Source organism: Sceloporus occidentalis, unplaced genomic scaffold, assembly GCF_023333645.1.
Source record: "Sceloporus occidentalis isolate IW3139 unplaced genomic scaffold, rSceOcc1.0.p SCAF_49, whole genome shotgun sequence".
NCBI lineage: Eukaryota > Metazoa > Chordata > Lepidosauria > Squamata > Phrynosomatidae > Sceloporus > Sceloporus occidentalis.
In genome coordinates, this window is record NW_028317029.1 from 2,716,684 (window position 1) to 2,736,648 (window position 19,965).

At 41.1% G+C, this 19,965-nt stretch overlaps 1 protein-coding gene across 9 annotated transcripts in view; it reads left to right on the forward strand.

The window, feature by feature from the left end:
- Positions 1–19,965, forward strand: part of LOC149288905 (glutamate receptor 4) — a 206,348-nt gene that overhangs the window by 47,813 nt on the left and 138,570 nt on the right. For all 9 annotated transcript variants that reach the window (XM_089491230.1, XM_089491229.1, XM_089491235.1 and 6 more), the window contains exon 3: positions 18,573–18,812. In XM_089491230.1, the coding sequence (XP_089347356.1) occupies positions 18,573–18,812 (240 nt within the window). The remainder of the gene's footprint in view (positions 1–18,572; positions 18,813–19,965) is intronic.

The window sequence follows — 19,965 nt, forward strand, 5'->3', positions numbered from 1 at the left end:
AATCGTTCTCCCTGAGAAGGTCGCGGAGGAGGTGGATGCCCTCCATTTTGAAGTGACGGTACACTACGTGCCTGTTGAGGGCCCGGTGGTTGATCACCGGGCGGAACTCCCCTGATTTCTTGCGCACCAAGAAAATGTTGCTGATAAAGCCGGCAGGGGAAGCTGCCCTTTCGATGGCCCCCTTCTCTAGGAGAGAGGACAGCTCGGAGTGCACTAGGGACGCGGCGTCGCGAGACAGCCTGGGGGGAGGAGGGAGAGAAGCTTGCCGAGGGACAGAGAGAAACTCGAGACGGAAACCCATGACAGTCTGAAGGACCCAAGGATCGGACGTGAGGTGAGACCAAACATGGAAAAAATGGGCGAGCCGACCCCCGACAGGAATGTGAGGAAGAATAGGAAACAGTCTTACCTGATGCCGATCTTCTCCTGGAGGACGAAAAGCCTCTGCCCCTGGAACCACCTCTGGAGAACGGAAGCCGGTAGTGGGAGCGGTAGGCTGTGGAGGCGTCCGGAAACCGGGGTCTTGAGCCAAACGAGGCCGTTCTGCTGGCGGCACGACCCCTCTGCCGGCCAGCTCTGGAGGAAAAACGACTCTCTGACTGGAATACACGCCTCATGTTGGTCTGGGCCTTGGTGAGGGAGGTGAACAAGTTCACGTGTTGGCTCAAATCTTTAATAAATTTCTCGCCAAAGAGTAGACCTTTAGCATCAGCGCCCAGCTCCTTAGGGGCCAACTCGGCCAACTTGGCGTCCAGTTTAAATAGTGCCGCCTTGCGTCGTTCGGAGGAGATAGCACAATTGGCGTTGCCCAGAAGACATAAGGCTCGCTGAGTCCAGTCGCGAACCAACTGGGGATCCAGAGGAGTGCCATCAGTGATGGCTTCGTCAGCCATTTGAAAGACTTGCGTCAAGGGGCCCGAGACGTCCAAAAGTTTATCTTGGGCAGAGCGCAAACCCAGCTCAATGCCCTTACGAGGGTCTTTGCCATTCTTGGTAAGGAAAGTCACGAAAGTCTGGTCGAACTCGGGAGTATTAAGGACCTTATCCTTGACCGTAGGACGAGGACACTCAGAGCGGAGTCGTTGACGTACGTCCTTGTCTAGAGGACGGCGGATCCAGAACCGCAAAAACTCGGCAATGTGCGCCGAAGGAGTCCACTCTGAAGAGCGTGGGTGGCGAAGGGCTCTGGGGTCAAACAACGGAGTGCCGAGGTCATCCGTAACCTCAAACGGTTGGTCAGGAGCGCTGGACGGGTTGAGCGGAATTTTGGGAGGATCTGGAGCGAAGTCTCGTTCCCTGGCAGGGGAGGCCAGTCCAGACGAACCAGCGCAGTACTCATCCAAAACCTCATAGTCAGCGAGGTCCTCCGTTGGAGAGATCATGGGAAAGGCCGAACTGCGGGCCTTTTTTAGAGGGGTCTTTCCCTTAGCTGACGTTGAAGGTAGTTCGCTCCAGGTACGCTTCTGGGAAGCAGCAGTGCCCGCGGGGGAAGACGAACCACCCGCATCTGACTCCTCAACCCCAGTAGGGGAAACGCTAGGGGGCGCCGGGCGCGTAGATTGGAGCTCCTCTAGGGCGGCAGGTAGTGACGCAGCCAGTGCGGAGCGAAGCCAGGCCTGAACAGCCGCCGGGAGTTGGTTTTGCAAATCTTCGGCCATTGTACCCCAAGTGTGTCTGATGGGAACACAAAACAAGGAGTGAGTAGGGCAAAATCCAGGCACAGGCCAAATAACCGGGGTTCACCCGAACAGTAAAATGCAGCAAGGTAGGTGCCGTATCCCCAACAACGTGCCCAGAGGAGTGGGGTTCACCACGCCTGATAACTGCAGGGGGGCTACCCGAGCAGAGGTAAAAAGGGGTCACCCAGTGAGCCAAAATCCAGGAAGGGGGTCACCCCAGAGAACAGGCCTGAAAGGGGTTAATCCACAGATTCTTAAAGGTAAGGCCATAACAGTAATGGGCAGTGGGGGTTCACCCATGGAGAGGTCAGCAGGGGGTTACCCTGAAGTCAGATTTCAACCAGATGGTGTAGTACATGCAATGTTTTATTTGCCTTGTAAATGCCCTGGCGAATGTAAACCAATAAGGGTCTTCAAAACACCTAAAACGTAAAAACCCTGAAAGAAAAACAAGCAATGTGGCCGAGAAAGGCCCCAAAATCTACAAACGGCCCGAGCGCCGCGTGGTGAAGGCCGCCAGAGAGAAAAACCGGGGCCACCACCACGCCGCGGACGACCCGCAGCGAAAAATAGCCGAGCGGTGAAACGAGGGAGACCGCCGAACGGGAAGCAGCCGCGGCGTTGGACAGAGAAGGACACGCGGCGGCACTCCGTCAGAAAAACAGCAGGCCGCCGCACATCAATGCGGCAAGCCGCCGCACATCAATGCGGCGAACCGCCGCGCCTCAAAGCGACAAGCCGCCGCGCGGCAACACGCGGGAAGCCGCCGCGCACTCACACACGGCAGGCGGGGGAACTACAAACACGCGGCCAAGCCGCCGCGTAAGGAAGAAAAAATAATAAAAGAGAACCGCCGAATGGCGGTCGAGAAAACCTAAAGGGCGGGAAACCACAAGGCCTGACAGACAACCGAACCGAGGTAAGGGAAACAAGAGAGGGCACCAAGATGCCCGCAGGGGAGGGAAAAGGCAGCAAAGGGGAAATACAGAGAAACCCAGCTGCACAGGTACCCAAAATAAAATACAGATAATGTAAGTAAATAAAATAAATATACAACAGAGCTCAGACACTAAGAAATATAATGGAATGTTCTCACCTGGAGGTTAAGCAGCAAAGAAAGAGGAGGAGTTTCTTGAGCTGCAGACTTTTATAGACTGTTTCCTGTGTTCCTATTGGTTGTTTTATTGTTCTCTGTTAACTGTTTTGCTGCTGGAGGTTAACAGTAAAGAAGGTTTAATGCAAAATACGAAGCCTCCTGTCTTGCTATAAAATTTTCATTCTGATGAATATTAATTCAGATTCAATTTAGAGCAGGCTCCGACTTGCCATTTGGCACACCGGGCAAACCCGCAGTGGGCCAGTGCCTCGCAGTGCCCCATAGTCACCCGATCTGCATTGTGCAGATATGCCTGACCACACGCTGCGTGAGCAGAATGTGCGGCTCCCAACTTTAAGGACCACGGCTCCCTCATCATCTCCAGTCCAGTCCTTGTTTAGTGTGTAGAAAAGTAGTACATGTTAATGTATTTACAGATGCATTGGATATGCAAAAGGCTATTTTGAAGACAAGACCAAGGACCAAGTAGTGTTTGAGATAAGGACTGTACTAGGCATAGTGAAAAATGCCCAGTGGGCAACTTGGTCTACTTCTCAATTACACAGAGCATGTAATCCTATGAACTGGGTTGCTTTAAATCATAAGACCTATTTTTTTGCATTCGGTAAGGACGACCAGAAGGATTTGTTTGTTGTCTACAATGTCTTCTTTAAGGGAGGGCAAACAAATCATCTGCTCAAGGCAAAGCATTCCATATAGCAGAGAAGGCAAACAGAGTAAGATGAAGAGGAGATAGGATGTTTTGGCCGAGGGAAGGCTACTGAGATGACACTAGTGGGGAGAGGGGATATGGCAACCTGGAGATGCGAGTGCTTGGGGCATTTGTATGGAGGCCACAGGCTTGACGTTTAAATACAATGTTTCTAAATTACAGGTTAACAAAAAAACCAACATACATACACACAAAGTGAAAGAAAAGCATATGTTGTAGATTTTCAAAGTTTATTGATTTTAATAACCCATTTTTTACTATTTCCTATGTTATCTTAGTACTTGCAGTAAACAGCACAATCTTGTAAAAAAATTATATAAAATATATGTATATAATATTTAATGTATTATGTAAAGTTGATATATATATCTATATATATATATGTAGATGACAGAGAGAGGAATAAATGTCATGTTTTTAGACAATATTTCATAATATGCCACTGGGTATTTATTTTTTTAAATACAAATATTTTGCTAACTTAGATTTTAAGATTTTGTGAATAGCAAGGGATCAGGTACTGTCACTGCAAAAAATGTTTACTAACATTTTTGAGACAATTCTTAAATCCTCGAATGCCGGAGCAGAGGGTTTCAAGGTTAGAATGGATTTGTTGCTAAGCACTCATTCAATGTGATTTATTACTCAGGAACCTGATGTGCTATGTTTATTTTTGTGTGACTGCTTCTGATTTCCCAAATGTCTTAAGTACATTTACCAAGTGAAAGCAAAAAAAAAAACCAAAAAGCTCCCTTAGAAGAAGTGAGTTAAGGTCAAGCTCAAAAAGTTGAGACAACGTCATCCCCAACCATATACCCAAAATAATCTACACAATCCTTTGAGTCTCCAAACCCAGAATAACACAAGGTTCACTTTAGAGCCGACAGATGTTTCTAATGCAATGAAGCGTCTGAGAAAGCGTGGCAGGGCGCTGGGTTGTATAGCGAGAGGCATTAGTAGCAGGAGGAGGTTCTGCCACGTTACGGATCTCTGGTCAGACCTCACCTAGCTTATTGTGCACAGTTCTGGAGACCCCGTATTGACATTTTGGAGAGACTTCAGAGGACAGGTACCAAAATAGTCAATGGTTTACAGGATAAAGACTTTTAGGAAAAAAATAAGGGATCTGAATATGTATAACTTGGAGATCAGAAGAGAGAGAGAGGAGATGTGATAGAAACAAGTTAATTTCAAAGGAGAAATGTTGCAACGGGATGCCATAACCTAAAACCGGAGGGTCAGAGGTTTAGATGTAATGTAAGGGAGTTTTACTTTATCGAGAGGGTGGCAGATAAATCGAACAGCCTCCCATCAGAAGTGGTAGAGGCTAATACAATAAACATAATTACGTGAATCTAAGACCAGACCAAGGACTAATTAAAGTCTGATTCTTTTCATCAGGAAAAATGGGCAGACTAGAAGGGTCAACTGAGTAAGATGAAGAGGAGATAGGATGTTTTGGCCGAGGGAAGGCTACTGAGATGACACTAGTGGGGAGAGGGGATATGGCAACCTGGAGATGCGAGTGCTTGGGGCATTTGTATGGAGGCCACAGGCTTGACGTTTAAATACAATGTTTCTAAATTACAGGTTAACAAAAAAACCAACATACATACACACAAAGTGAAAGAAAAGCATATGTTGTAGATTTTCAAAGTTTATTGATTTTAATAACCCATTTTTTACTATTTCCTATGTTATCTTAGTACTTGCAGTAAACAGCACAATCTTGTAAAAAAATTATATAAAATATATGTATATAATATTTAATGTATTATGTAAAGTTGATATATATATCTATATATATATATGTAGATGACAGAGAGAGGAATAAATGTCATGTTTTTAGACAATATTTCATAATATGCCACTGGGTATTTATTTTTTTAAATACAAATATTTTGCTAACTTAGATTTTAAGATTTTGTGAATAGCAAGGGATCAGGTACTGTCACTGCAAAAAATGTTTACTAACATTTTTGAGACAATTCTTAAATCCTCGAATGCCGGAGCAGAGGGTTTCAAGGTTAGAATGGATTTGTTGCTAAGCACTCATTCAATGTGATTTATTACTCAGGAACCTGATGTGCTATGTTTATTTTTGTGTGACTGCTTCTGATTTCCCAAATGTCTTAAGTACATTTACCAAGTGAAAGCAAAAAAAAAAACCAAAAAGCTCCCTTAGAAGAAGTGAGTTAAGGTCAAGCTCAAAAAGTTGAGACAACGTCATCCCCAACCATATACCCAAAATAATCTACACAATCCTTTGAGTCTCCAAACCCAGAATAACACAAGGTTCACTTTAGAGCCGACAGATGTTTCTAATGCAATGAAGCGTCTGAGAAAGCGTGGCAGGGCGCTGGGTTGTATAGCGAGAGGCATTAGTAGCAGGAGGAGGTTCTGCCACGTTACGGATCTCTGGTCAGACCTCACCTAGCTTATTGTGCACAGTTCTGGAGACCCCGTATTGACATTTTGGAGAGACTTCAGAGGACAGGTACCAAAATAGTCAATGGTTTACAGGATAAAGACTTTTAGGAAAAAAATAAGGGATCTGAATATGTATAACTTGGAGATCAGAAGAGAGAGAGAGGAGATGTGATAGAAACAAGTTAATTTCAAAGGAGAAATGTTGCAACGGGATGCCATAACCTAAAACCGGAGGGTCAGAGGTTTAGATGTAATGTAAGGGAGTTTTACTTTATCGAGAGGGTGGCAGATAAATCGAACAGCCTCCCATCAGAAGTGGTAGAGGCTAATACAATAAACATAATTACGTGAATCTAAGACCAGACCAAGGACTAATTAAAGTCTGATTCTTTTCATCAGGAAAAATGGGCAGACTAGAAGGGTCAACTGGTTCATATCTGCCGTAATATTCGTGTTTCTGTCTTGGATAAAATTCCAATGTGTGTCAAGTTGAATACTTTGACAATGGTTCTACTAAAATTACCTGATCTCTTGCAAAGCTGGTGCCTTTGAAGGTCAGTGTTTAGTGTACAGAGAGTGGCTGTGTTTAACTGAATCTGATAGGAACAAGATTTTAGTGAGTTCACTATTCATTATGAAGGGCCAAAACTGGTACGTTTCTCCACTGTGAAGCTTTTCGCATTGATACAATTTATCCAAAGTGCATAGAAATAACTGTGTGGATGAAAGGACTATTTCCACAAGTATCAATGGAGAAAACACAATAAATATTGAAACATTAATTTTTCGTAATTAACTTAGAATCCATTACCAGAATTAATACATTGATAAAACCTAATGATGTTTTTACCAGTCTATTGCATTAACTTCAAAATGTCCAGCACCAAAGATTAAATTCAAAGTTTTGAAGCAGATGCTTATTAATCAGTAAGCATTGATTTCAGAAAATGTCAGGTCATTGCAATTCTTCACAGAGAGCAGAATATTCTTTCTGCAGGGAGTGCTAATCAGTTAACACAAAATATCCCTCCATTGTGATCAGGGCCGGCCCGAGACATAATGCCGCCTGGGGCGAAGATTAAAATGCGGCCCCCCTGCCCCGCCAGGGGTCATTATTTACCCTTCCTCTCCCTCCCTCCCTATTATCTAACCTTCCTCTCTCTCCCTCCCTCCCTATTATCTACCCAACCCCCCCCCCTTTGTACTTACCTTTCAGCAGTCCTGCGGTGAGTCTCCCTGCTCTGCCACGGTGCCGGCTTGTAATGATGAGCGCCGGAAATGACGTCATTTCCCGGTGCTCAGCATTACAAGCCGGCACTGAGACCGAGCTAGAGGGCTTGCAGAGGAGAGAGAGGGGCGCCGAGCGTGTAAGCAAAAATGATTTGGCGCCCCTCTCTCTCCTCCGCTTAAAAAAGTGCCGCCTGGGGCAATTGCCCCATTCTGCTCCATGGTAGGGCCGGCCCTGATTGTGAAACAAACAGAGACTTGTTACAAAAGGCAGAAACTGGTCTTCGGTGTCGCCTCTCCAGTTTGTTTCATTGTAGGTCATATGATGTCATGGTGGGTAACATGATGTTATGCAGTCATCTGTTGGATGTCACATGTTTATCTCTTCTTGCTTAAAGGGCAACTTCTGTTTGTTTTTTTATTACTAGCATTAGCTTAAAAAAAACAGTTTTCAAAAATAATGCTCTGTTTTAGATTAATATGTTTTCCGCCAGCTGCATATTAGCCATTTGTATGTGTTCTACTTCTTAATTTTACCAGTCTACCAGATACACACCCTGCTTTACCCGTGTATCGTGCTGGCTTGCCTGATTACCTGCGCTGTGTATCGTCCTCTGGCTTGTCTGATTACCCATTTAGTGAACTGAACTCCGCTGCATCAGACCATCCTTTTCCCATTACCTGGCATACTGTATCCTGTACCCATAAATTATTCCAGCCTGCTGGTTACCTATCCACCTATCTGTGCATTGCCAATTTTTCTAAACTTATCCTGCCTACACCTGAGCCTCCTCATTGTTGGGGTCATCTAAGTCCCTGTCTTATCTTATCTTGGTGTCCCCACTCCTTGCTAGGCATCTCAGGGCTTAAAAACTCCTGTCCTCATTTAGGAAGTGCTCATTTGATAACACACACCCACACTAAAAAAATTTACTCTAACACCATCAACTTACACATACATACACTCACTCGTCCTCTGCCCCTCTCTTCCCCTCTCCCAGGGACTACATGCTAACACATACATGCTAAAATAATATTCTTACACAAAAACAAGCATTTAAAATGAAGAAATTAATATTTAGGGACTACTTAGCGTTAAAGTACAAATGATTGCCTGAACAGTTTAAAAATGTAAACTGTAGGATTGGGTCTTCAGCCTTGTGTGACTTCTCTTATCGTCCACAATGTCTACCTGTCAGCTTTTCTTTAAACAAGCTCTTTGCACTCTACAATGTTTGCTTATTTTAATGTTTCCTTACTTTAAATGGGTATTGTTATTTTTTTTTACTCATAAAACTAAATATACAATTTATATATACCATTTATGCATTTGGAATTCTATGTAAAACATCATAGGTCATTATCCCCCAATTCCTTTCTTTGGGTTATATTTAAACACAAAAAGCTTCAATTATTTATATGTTTTTTTGTACTTTTTTTAAATTTATTTAACCTTGCATTCAAAAAACCAATGATATAATAACATAAGAAATAGAACTCTTGTATTATATAACTAAACCCCATAGCGTCACGCTACACTAGAGATATCTGAACGTTTGCAAAGAAGGTTAAAAATTGAATGTCCTCATGGATTGTATTTGGCCGGCACACCAAGTGACATAATGTACATTGCTTCAGGGTACTTTAGCATGGTTAAGAGAAATGCATTAATACATTACCACAGTGACTTCACTGGAAATAAGCATATTGACTAAAGGCAGAGCACCCAGCAGTTTTATATGCTGTTACTCCATACATAGGTTTAAATGAAATTGTGCTATCCTTGATACATTAGGACTAAATATGTGTTAATGTTTAATATTATTAAATATTATACCACCATGATTTTGCTTTTTATGAAGATTTGTCATGTTATTCAATGAAAGATTGCGTAATTCCTGTATATGTCAATGAGCAGTAACATGACTTGACATATGATAATTTTGTTTCATGATAAATGGGAAAAGCCCAATTAAGGACAAGGGTGGCAAGTGCAAATGAAATGAGGGGGCACAGAGTAAGAGGATATGTACATACAGTAAGGCAAGATCCTGGACAATAATTTAACAAGGCATGTCCACCAAATTAAGCCTAAAGCCTAGTGACTTGAAAAATATATTTCACTGATCCAAAGTCCAGTGGTGGTATACTTTACACCACTGCAGCTGACGCTTGGCATAGCACGTAGTGACATTTGGCTTATGTGCAGTTGCTCAGCCATGGAAACCCATTTTATGAAGCTCCCGACAGACAGAGTGCTTGGGCTTCAAGAGGCAGTTTGGAACTTTTTAGTGATGCTACAGTGGACAGGCGATTTTTGCTCTTCAATTGTCATACTCAGTGAGTGTGCGCGGCCTACTGCTTCATAGTAGACACTTCTACTTCCCAATAACAGCACTTACAATGGACTGGAGCAGATCTAGAAAGGTTGAAATTTCCCAAACTAACTTGTGTCAAAGGTGGCATCCAATGACAGTGCCTCCTAAAGTCACTGAGCTCTTCAGTACGGCCCATTCTATTGCCAATGTTTGTGTATGGAAACGGCTGCCTATGTGGAGGGGTGTCCACATACTTTTGTGCCATAGAATTTACGTTGGGTAGTTTAACAGGAATGGCCAACTACCTCTTTCTCCCACCAAACGATCAAGCATCCATGAAGAGAGAACAAAAGGAGAAGACAGGCAGTCAGATAAACAGATGTTAAAAATCATACATTCCTTTACAGGCACTGGTAGAGTAACCATTGCCTCAGTGAGACCCCAGATGACTCTCTTTTCTTTGCTGCCGCAAATATGCCATTTTAAGGTAGACCATGCCAGTGGATCGTGCGGCCGAGCATATGTCGCTGGTGGCCACATGTACATCATTTAGCAGGCACTGGTCTTAAAGTGCCAGGGCCAATTTTCCCCAGGCTGGCCCTGCTAGCGGCTGCTGCCCACTTCAGTATGCAGCTCTCGATATGTATCGGCACAGGGGATGCATGTTTGCAAGCAAGCAATGCTTCCTCCAATGTGTTCAAGACTGAATTCTGGTACTTGCCTGTGCCAATGGCACACTACCCTGCCAAGCAGACTAACATGCCATCGTTCCTAAACGGCTGGGAGAAACCATCTATGGTGCTTAACCCAGAATTGAATCTAAAGGAACATTAATTAATTCATTAATTAAGTTATGGGGGAAAATCATCACTGTTAATTGGTAAAATCCATGTGCTGTCATTAAAATTAGCATAATACAAAGAAAAATGTAAAAAAACTTCTTGTTACATCCCAAAATTGCACACTACTCTATATGAAAGTTTGAATAACATGTTCTTCAGCAGTAAACTCAAGGTGAACATTAGTCACCACCTTTTTTTTTCCTTTGTAAGAACCACACAAAAAGAACAATGCATAAAACACTCCAAACCCACTCAAACTCTCCAAATTAATTAACATCCCACGAAGTTCTATTGTAGACCCTGGAAAATTGAACTCCGTTGTGAGATAAAAAGCAGAGTTACGTTGATCGGAAGGTTGAAAGGGGATATTTTATAAACCCAGCCCATGACATCATTTATATACAAAATACTGAACTCATGCCTACGTATTTAATTATTTTTATAACATATTGACTGGACTTATTAGTAAATAGACCTTGTTGTGTTCAACCAGGATGAAATTAATGAGAAGTTTCGCCATTTTTATTGATGCAATTAAGAAAATGAAACTGTTCACTTTTCCTGTATTTTACAAATTTTTTTAGATTTCAAACATTAATCTGAAAGTTAGAAAAATATATGACATTTAAAAAAACTACACAATGGAATACAAAACAGTTGCAATACTTACAACCCACGGCATTCGGAAAATTCCAAGAAGGTCCTTATAAGAACACCTACAAAATAACATATACACATGGGTTAAGAACCATGGCCAAGTGGAGGCAGATGTGGAGGAACCTTCAGGGCATGAAGGGCAATTGTATGTTTTGAAAGAAGAAGTAGATGATGTTAACATTTAATAAGGCAAACAACTGGTTGGAATTAATGAGAGTATAAAATGAGAGAATGAAACATAACTTTGATCTTGGCTTTGACCCCTTAGAAAAATGTCTCTGGATGCCAGGGGTATAATGCACAGTGGAGCAGATTAAATATGCAACATTAAGGGCGCATGGCAGTACTTATAGTGTGTACATAGATTTATAAAACATATATAAGTAAGATCCGTGCATACATATTTAAAGGTCTTGGAAAAGGAAGAGTTAAGTGTTGAATATCGAGATATAATGCTGACACCAGATCTCCCCTATAACTCACCCATTGTGCAGCAGGACATGGGGGGCCTTGATCGTCCAAGAAGGCGATCTCCTAGTCGTCCGAGGCCAGGATACACAGTGTTCCGAGATAATAAGTGCTTGCTGATTGCCATACTAAGCACTGTAAGGGTTTCAGAGTACTTTTTATTTACTCGTAGCACATCCTTGATCTCTGGGCATATTTATAGTCTAACAAAAAGGTCCTTGAGTTGAGAACATTAATAACGTCATCTTTGTGCTGAGATTACCCTTTTTCTTCTGATGATGCAATAATTTATTTATATGTTGAATTGACTGCATGTTATAAACACTCATATGGTAATTGTTTTTGGAATCGCTACGTATAACCTAAAAGTGATAAAAACATTACCGCCATCCAAATAGTTAACTAAAAAGTCAAATGTTTAGTACTGGAGGTGGTTGTACAAATCTCCTGACACTCAAAAGGTTAAGCATATTGACACATTCTTCATTTCTAGGCGGTTGAACGCCATACAAAACTCATTTTTATTGTTCTTGTCTTTGGCTCACTGTAGCCTTCAGCAAGGTCTAGCTTGCCAGCTTGTTTTTCTTTGTTGAGTTTTGTTGCACTACAAGATATAAGGCGTCAGGGACTTTTTATTTGGTTTTGGTTTGATTGCCATTGATGCTTCTGTATTGCTCTTTTTCAGTTCATGTTATTTTTACGCTAAAGGTAGTTTTATTTCTGATCCAGGATCTGTATTTTTGGGAAAGGTGCATCAGATTTTGAGATTGTTTTATTAGCATAATTTGTGATCAAGTTAAAGGTTGCGGATGGGGTCTGTGCCTCTCCAAATGGTTCTTCTCCAGTAGATAGAGGTGGGAAGCACAGGTGCCCCCAATGGTTTATAAGTTATGTGCAGTAGATGAGAATGAGAGGGGTACGCTTGGGCCCTGTGCCTCATTCACGGTTTATTTATTATCTCTGGTCCCACCTGTCAGGTGTGTAGGGGTTGGAGCACGGCGCATAGAGACACCAGATAGCACCAGAAGTAGCAGACACCAGATAAAACCAGGGTATAGTGCAACCGCAATGGTTTTATTCCACTGAGCAATTAGTGGTCTGCGACCGCATGGTACGTGGACGAAGGTGCCGTTTTCCGGTGGTGTCCCCGTCAGGTGAAGATACCCGCGGACAACGGGGAACAGAGGTAGGTCCCTGACACCACCACAGATAGTATAGAGGATGAAGTGGGGGGCAATCACTGACCTCAATTAGTTAATAGGGGGTCATGATGTTCTTCTTTTTTTATAATATTATATTTTATATTATTTATGCTGTTAGTTTTCATTATTTGTTAATATTAGTTGTTAATTCCAACTTGTATTTGCAACTTCCAAGCAACTCAGGTGTCAATTAATCTGTGAGTTGTTTTCTTTTTCAACTTGAAGTCTCATTTTTTTTTTTCAATTGCAGATGCATTAGTAAATTTACAAATTGTAGTTCAACTTGCTACTGGAGACATCTTTTACTAGCAGCTTAGTAAAAAAAAGCCCCAGTGACTCTGGCTTCATAGTCATTATGGCAGACTCAAAGACACTCATGAGTGCCAACAGTGGAAGTGGTCTGCAAATTCACCATTTGCCGAGCAACATCGATGGGCCGGCCTGCTGACATCGGGGGCATTTCTGCTGAGGTTGGGGGTGTTCCCGCTGACACCCACGTTTAAAGGGGAAATGGGCGGGGAGTGGGGCATGTCAAGACCGTGCTCCCGCGACCTGGAGGAGTCAGGTATTGACCCGGAGAACCGGCGCTTCTCCCGGAGAGTTCCCAGGTATGCCAAGCAGCTTTCACATGCTGTTTTTGCAACGCAGGGTCTTTCCCAATCAGTGACTATATTGGAGTATGTAGAGTGTGCTTAGAGTAATTCATGTTTTGGTAGACAGTGGTATATTTATGTCCAGTGCTACCCTAGGCCTGTGGCAGAGCAGTGCCCCCTGCATCTACCTCCACAGCTGTTGTCTATTCTACAGAAAACCAGAATATGACATAAAATCCTGGCATTCTATTTAGAAGGACACAAAACACCAAGTAGGGTGTGCTATGGATCGAGATCTCTCTTGTTTTGCCAGAGATCTCCTATACACCATGGGGCCTAATCTCCCAATAAGGCTATCTGCCCCCAATTTGCGGTGGAGTGTTTGGCCAGAATATGCCACTATTGGTAGAGGACATAAAATAATGATTTTTGTCTTAATTGTTCAAGCCTCACATCAAATTTAGCAAATCCTTAGGAGTAACACACAAGAAAAAATACATTTGGATTTCTCTCATTTTCAATTACGTCCTGGAAAGCATTTAGAATTATACAATACAGTTACAGGGTTATGTATTTAAAACAATTAGATACAAAAGGAACAAAGTAGGATTGGATTGAAACATTTATGGCAGAGGCGTTAAATATATGCTAAACGTAAGGAGGCAGACCTTTTCAGGGATTGGAGGAAGATTTATGGTTTTTGGGAAGGAGGAGGCAGCTCTACAAGCTTCCTTTTCACTTGGAACTACGAGTAGGTTGCTGGAATACGACTTTTCTCTTATTCAAATAATAAATACTTTTAATTTAACATGTGTTGAAAAAAAGGCAAAAAGCCTAGTAATAAAAATCTAATAATAACCAGCTACAATTTTTGCTCTAATCAGCAACATTTTTCACGTGTCAGATCAAAATTAGAGAGGTATTTCAGTACAAAAAAAAACCCACAAGTACAGAGGAAATTATTGTTACTTTGAGGTGTCACTGCTGGATGGAGAAGTCAAGTTTATGTAGAAAAAAAAAAAATAATAAAAAAATAATAATAATAAAAAAAAATATTAAAAAAATAATAATAAATATATATATATATTCCTGATGTGAGATGTAAGTAGGTAGAGAGGAGAGTTTCTAGGTAATAATAATCTCTAATAATAATAATCTCTAAATATATTAGAAATAGATTTTAGCAGAGCGGAATGTGTTAGTAATCAGGGAGGCATATTGGTTTCTTGCTATGATATCATTTAAATATTTATCAATATATCATTTTATAGCTACTAAAGCTTAGATGTCCTTTGTGGAAGCTTTAGTTTACTGGGAGGGTGGTAGATACCTTGAACAACCTGCCAGCAGAAGTAGAAGAGCCTAATACAGTGAGGGAATTCAAACCTGCATGGGATAAGCATGAAGCTATCCTTAATCTAAGATGAGACCAAGGACTGACTGATTTAGGTTTGAGTTTTCACATCATGGAAAAACATACAGACTAAATGGGTCGAATGGTTTTTAACCGCCATCAAATTCTGTGTTTTCACGTCTCAGAGGGAACCTTCCCAAAATGAACGCCCTACAGCAAATGACTTTATTAATCCAAAATTAATGATAGTCGGTCTAGCTAAACCAAGACTTTGGTCCCATGTTAACAGCAAGTGATTTTGTTTAAAGCCCCAGTCAATGTAGTACTCTTTTTTTTTTTTTTCTTGTAAGAAAGATAGAACTCTTCGTGTGAAATATGTTATTTTAAATTGCAAAACAGCCTTCTCCTTTTCATCTGAATTTCTTTCAGCCGCCGTTTCTCTGAACATTACCAAGCTGAAGTGAAAACTTAGCATTGAAGTGTATGACAAAAAAGACTGATGCCCTCTAGACAAACAATTGTTCAGATCAGAGCTTAGCAAATAATAACGCCACTTATTTTGTTAGATATAGACCCGGTTTCCCATTAAGCGCTGATAATAAAAGGTATAACCGGCCGGAAATTACTGTAAAATGACAGCTATTAGCCCCACGCATGCACAAACACCCATGGATCATCCACAGGGTCCCCATAAAACATTTAAACATTTTCCCCCTCTAAACCCAGGATAAGGGGCTATTTTACAAAAACGTTCTGAAATAAACCCGGATTGAGTGTTTTTCATTTTCAAGTGTATGTGTATTTAGATGAATCCTGGTTGTTTTATTAGTCAATTTCGAATAAAGGGCTGCGTTAGTCGTTTGTTTAAAAATAAGTAAATATTTCATTTATTAAGACAGACGTGAGTCATGTGTTGGGATATGCTTTCTTAGTTTTCTCCACACTAACTGAAATAAGTTAAAATTATCCCAGCTGGTGTTTATAGTTGAATATTCTGAAAATTGTCAGATTCGAACACTCGAAAAAAGATAACAAGTACGCCTGCTTTTGTTATTAACCTTTTATTCATGCGGCGTTAAAAGCATTAACATGCCGTTTCTGAAAGCTTAATATTACATATAAATCTTTTCGATTAGTTCATGATGTTTTGTATAAAGTGCATTATAATGATAAATATCTGTATAGTTTTTATGATTTATAGGCGCTGTTTCAATATTTAAAGCAGAAATCATTGAGTTAGATTTAAATATCACTAAAAAGGGTATTTTTAAGTATCTATTTGAAGTTTCTAGAGCTTGGCAGATCTTGGCATATTAATAATGTTTCTTAGGATCAGGAATTGTCATCTCGAACACTCATGTTAGAATAAATAATTTAAAATGTTGTGAATTGTGAATAATTTATAATGTTAATATTACAGTTTGGAGACCCCCTGTGTCACATACAATCTTAATGGTGTATTAAAGGGCAGATGTTATTGAAAATGCATGACTTCATAGGAGACAGATTTTTGCCTATACGCAGTGCTAACCTATGTTCTAGAACAGGGGCGTCCAACATGCGGCCCGCGGGACCTCGAGGTGCGGCCCGCGTGAGATCAGCAGCCAGGATCACAAGAGCCCTGCTGCTTACTTGTGGGAGGGACTATTGTACTGCACATAGGAAGCGGGAGGCCACGCCCCCTGCTGAAGTCTGTAAGGGGCATCAAGAGCTGTAGTGCAGTTAAGGGGGTGGGGGAGGGTGTTTGAATGAGTATGCGTGATTGAGGGAATGAATCTGTGAATGAATGAATTTGTGTGTGTGTGATAGCATGGATGTGTAAGTGCTGGAACCTAGGCATGATGGGACTGTGATTGCTGTTAGCAATCACACTCCTATCATGCCAAGTCAGCCAGTACATGCTGAAACCTGGCTAGCTGCCCCCTTGTGTATTGATGCTGCCAGCAGTATGGGGTCTGCACTTACAGCCACCCTGTACCAGCATGTACTGGCTGACTTGGGATGATAGGAGTGTGATTGCTAACAGCAATCTGCTAACCGCAATCACAGTCCCATCATGCCTAGGTTCCAGCATTTACTGGTTGTCTGGGTATAAAAAGAGTGTGTTTGCTGTTAGCAGTCACACTCCTATCATGCCAAGTCAGCCAGTACATGCTGAAACCTGGCTAGCTGCCCCCCTTGTGTATTGATGCTGCTAGCAGTATGGGGTCTGCACTTACAGGCACCCTGTACCAGCATGTACTGGCTGACTTGGGATGATAGGAGTGTGATTGCTAACAGCTAACAGCAATCTGCTAACAGCAGTCACAGTCCCATCATGCCTAGGTTTCAGCATTTACTGGTTGCCTGGGTATAAAAAGAGTGTGTTTGCTGTTAGCAATCACACTCCTATCATGCCAAGTCATATTGTTGATTTTTTTGTCGAATTGTGATGTGTTAACGCACAAAAATTGGACAAAAAATACAATAACTATTAATTTATATATGATTGTTGACAGCAATCACACTCCTATCATGCCCAGCCAACCAGTACATGCTGGAATCTGGGTATGCCTGAGATTGCTGTTAACAATCATAATATATAATTTTTTTGTACAATTTTGATGTGTAACTTACTTTTATTAAAAGTGTGGGATTTTTTTTTATTATTTTTGAAGGTGAGGGGGGGGGGTCATTTTCGGTTTCGGCTAAGTAAACCCTGAATTTTCGGTTTTGGTCCAGAATTTTCATTTTAGTGCATCCCTAAAATAAATAGAACTACTTCATTTTAACTTATCCAGAATCCTGAATTTGTAGTCACAAAACTTTCTAGGCCCAGAAATCAGTGAGAGGAAAAGTAAAGATTTTGCTTTTACTTTAATTTTAAATTGCGTTTATTTTAATCTGCATATTTTATTAAAGGCCATATTTTCTCACAGTGCGGCCCTCACACGTATACAATTCTGATGAAGTGGCCCACTGCAGAAAAAACTTGGACACTCCTGTTCTAGAAACTTTAGGTTGGCTAGTTTTAGCTCTCGTGCCTATGCCTTCAGGTCCTCAGGGCCACCATCAGAGGGGTATGCCCAGTACTGGTGTTAGCGTGTGTGGATGTTAGTGTATGATGTTATCCACTGGGATGGACAAGTGTGAGTGTATGGTGTTGGTGCCACAAACCCTAGGCTCGCCCCTATTCTAATACAGTGTTCTTATGGATGGAACAATGGGATGGACGTGGGGTGGGCTGATGGAAGGGGCAAGAGGGCCTAGCCATTAAGCCTGTTCGGGGGCCAAAGATTTCTCATGACAGCCCTGCAGGTACTCATGCCACATAGATAACGGCTATGAATTTGGACATAGCACATTTACTAGTAGTAATCAAGTAATTGGGCTATGCTACCAACACTTAAATGGAACACACTGGTATATTATAGTACAGCACAGCTGAACATGATGATACTATAAAAATCAATAAATAATAAAACTAATTAGAATGCACTATTTGAAAACAGTGGTTACAAGGTTGTGGTAAATACAATGCCTAGTCAGATTTAGAAACCCTCCATAATAGTCCTGGGTCTTCTAGATTTCCACATAAAAAAAACGCAATCCAACCCATTTTACCCCTACCCTACCCATTCACATCTGGGTACTCTAGTATGCGACCTGCCGTTTTAACTCTCAGATTTAGAACTTCCCAAAACACATTGAAAACGTCTATATATAAATAGCATGGGTTATTCTCGTGTAGACCGAAGGAAGCAATTATGCTTTGTATTCTTCACTACCTGCTGTGTGTTATAGCAGCCCCCCGTTGAGAGACGTCTCAGAAAGTTCTTAAGAAAGAATGCACCTGTTACTATTGTTCCGCGTACCTGCTTGAAAACTGAAATTTCAGATTTGCTGAATGTGAATAATGGAATTAATCCTCCCGATAAATATGACCGAATATACCTTGTGAATTCTCTCCATTGATCACTATGTTTCCTTTCAGTTTGCTCCCAATACTCAAGAGGAGTATTTGCCATCTTTGGACTATATGACAAGAGATCTGTACACACCTTGACCTCATTCTGCAGTGCTTTGCACATCTCTCTCATCACGCCAAGTTTCCCAACAGAAGGTGAAAGTCAGTTTGTACTGCAGCTGCGACCATCTTTACGGGGGGCTCTCCTCAGTTTGCTAGATCACTACGGCTGGAATCATTATGTCTTTCTTTATGACACAGATAGGGGTAAGTAATGAAATTACCCATATATATTTTTTTTATAATTTTTTTTTTCTTTTATAGAATATGTTGCATGTTGGGTCACATATGACACACACGTGTTCATAAAATATTATTAATAAGAAAAAATAATTCTCAAAAATGTAATGTGTGTGTTAATGATTTTTACGACTATTGTGATAAAGAGTTGTGATGTGGTTAGAAGTTATTAGCCATGGGTTGAAAGGGGCAGTTGGTGCATATAATGTAGGACATGTCATAGGGTATTTCAGTCAGAGGTTTTGGTTTTACTAGAACCTTAGCTTTAGGACTTATAGTGGAGGTTTTTGCCTGTAAGCATAGTCTAAAGAAAATTGGTGGCCTTTACCATTTTCCAAATATTGAAGTTCAATATTATATTGGAGTCCAATATAAAAAAATAATAGACAATCCTAGGCTTCCAGGAGTTGAAACCATTGACCGTCAATGTGTTCTGGCCTTACACTAGTGCCTTCTATCCAAAACTACTTGTTTGAACCAGCATGTCTGCACTCAATCAATTAGTCCACTCAATCAACAGGTCCACTAATATATATATATATATATATATATATATAAGACAGCGTACTAATATATATATTAGTGTTTTTTGTCACTCCAAAGTTCCCATTTGTATTCATTTTAGGGTTGGTTTTGGGGATGTAAACGAGTTTTAAAGTAATACCATAATCACCAGGGATGGTTAATGTTATCATCATAATATATGCAAGAAAAAGTTCTGTAGAGTCATAGGTTGGAAACAGATGGGCAGTGGATCGTTAGAGTCTAGAGTATTATGACAAAATAAGAGCCATGTCGTCTCACGGTATGTAATGGTAAATACAATACATATCACATGTGTGTGTACAATGGTTTCAAGAGATAACATAATAAAATGAAAAGGGGAACAAGGAGTTGAAATATATTCTATTTGCTCTTTACTTTATGGAATTATGCCAGTGAGAAGTATTGAAAATTGACACCGAGTGATTTTCCATGGTAACCTGGCAAGCTAATCCTAGTCGAGGGATTGATACGTTAGCATTTATAGGAAGTAAGTGTGAAGTATCTTATGAGAAACCTGCCTGTTACATTAAACTATACAAAGTTACTTGTTTTTAATTTATTAGAAATGCTACTG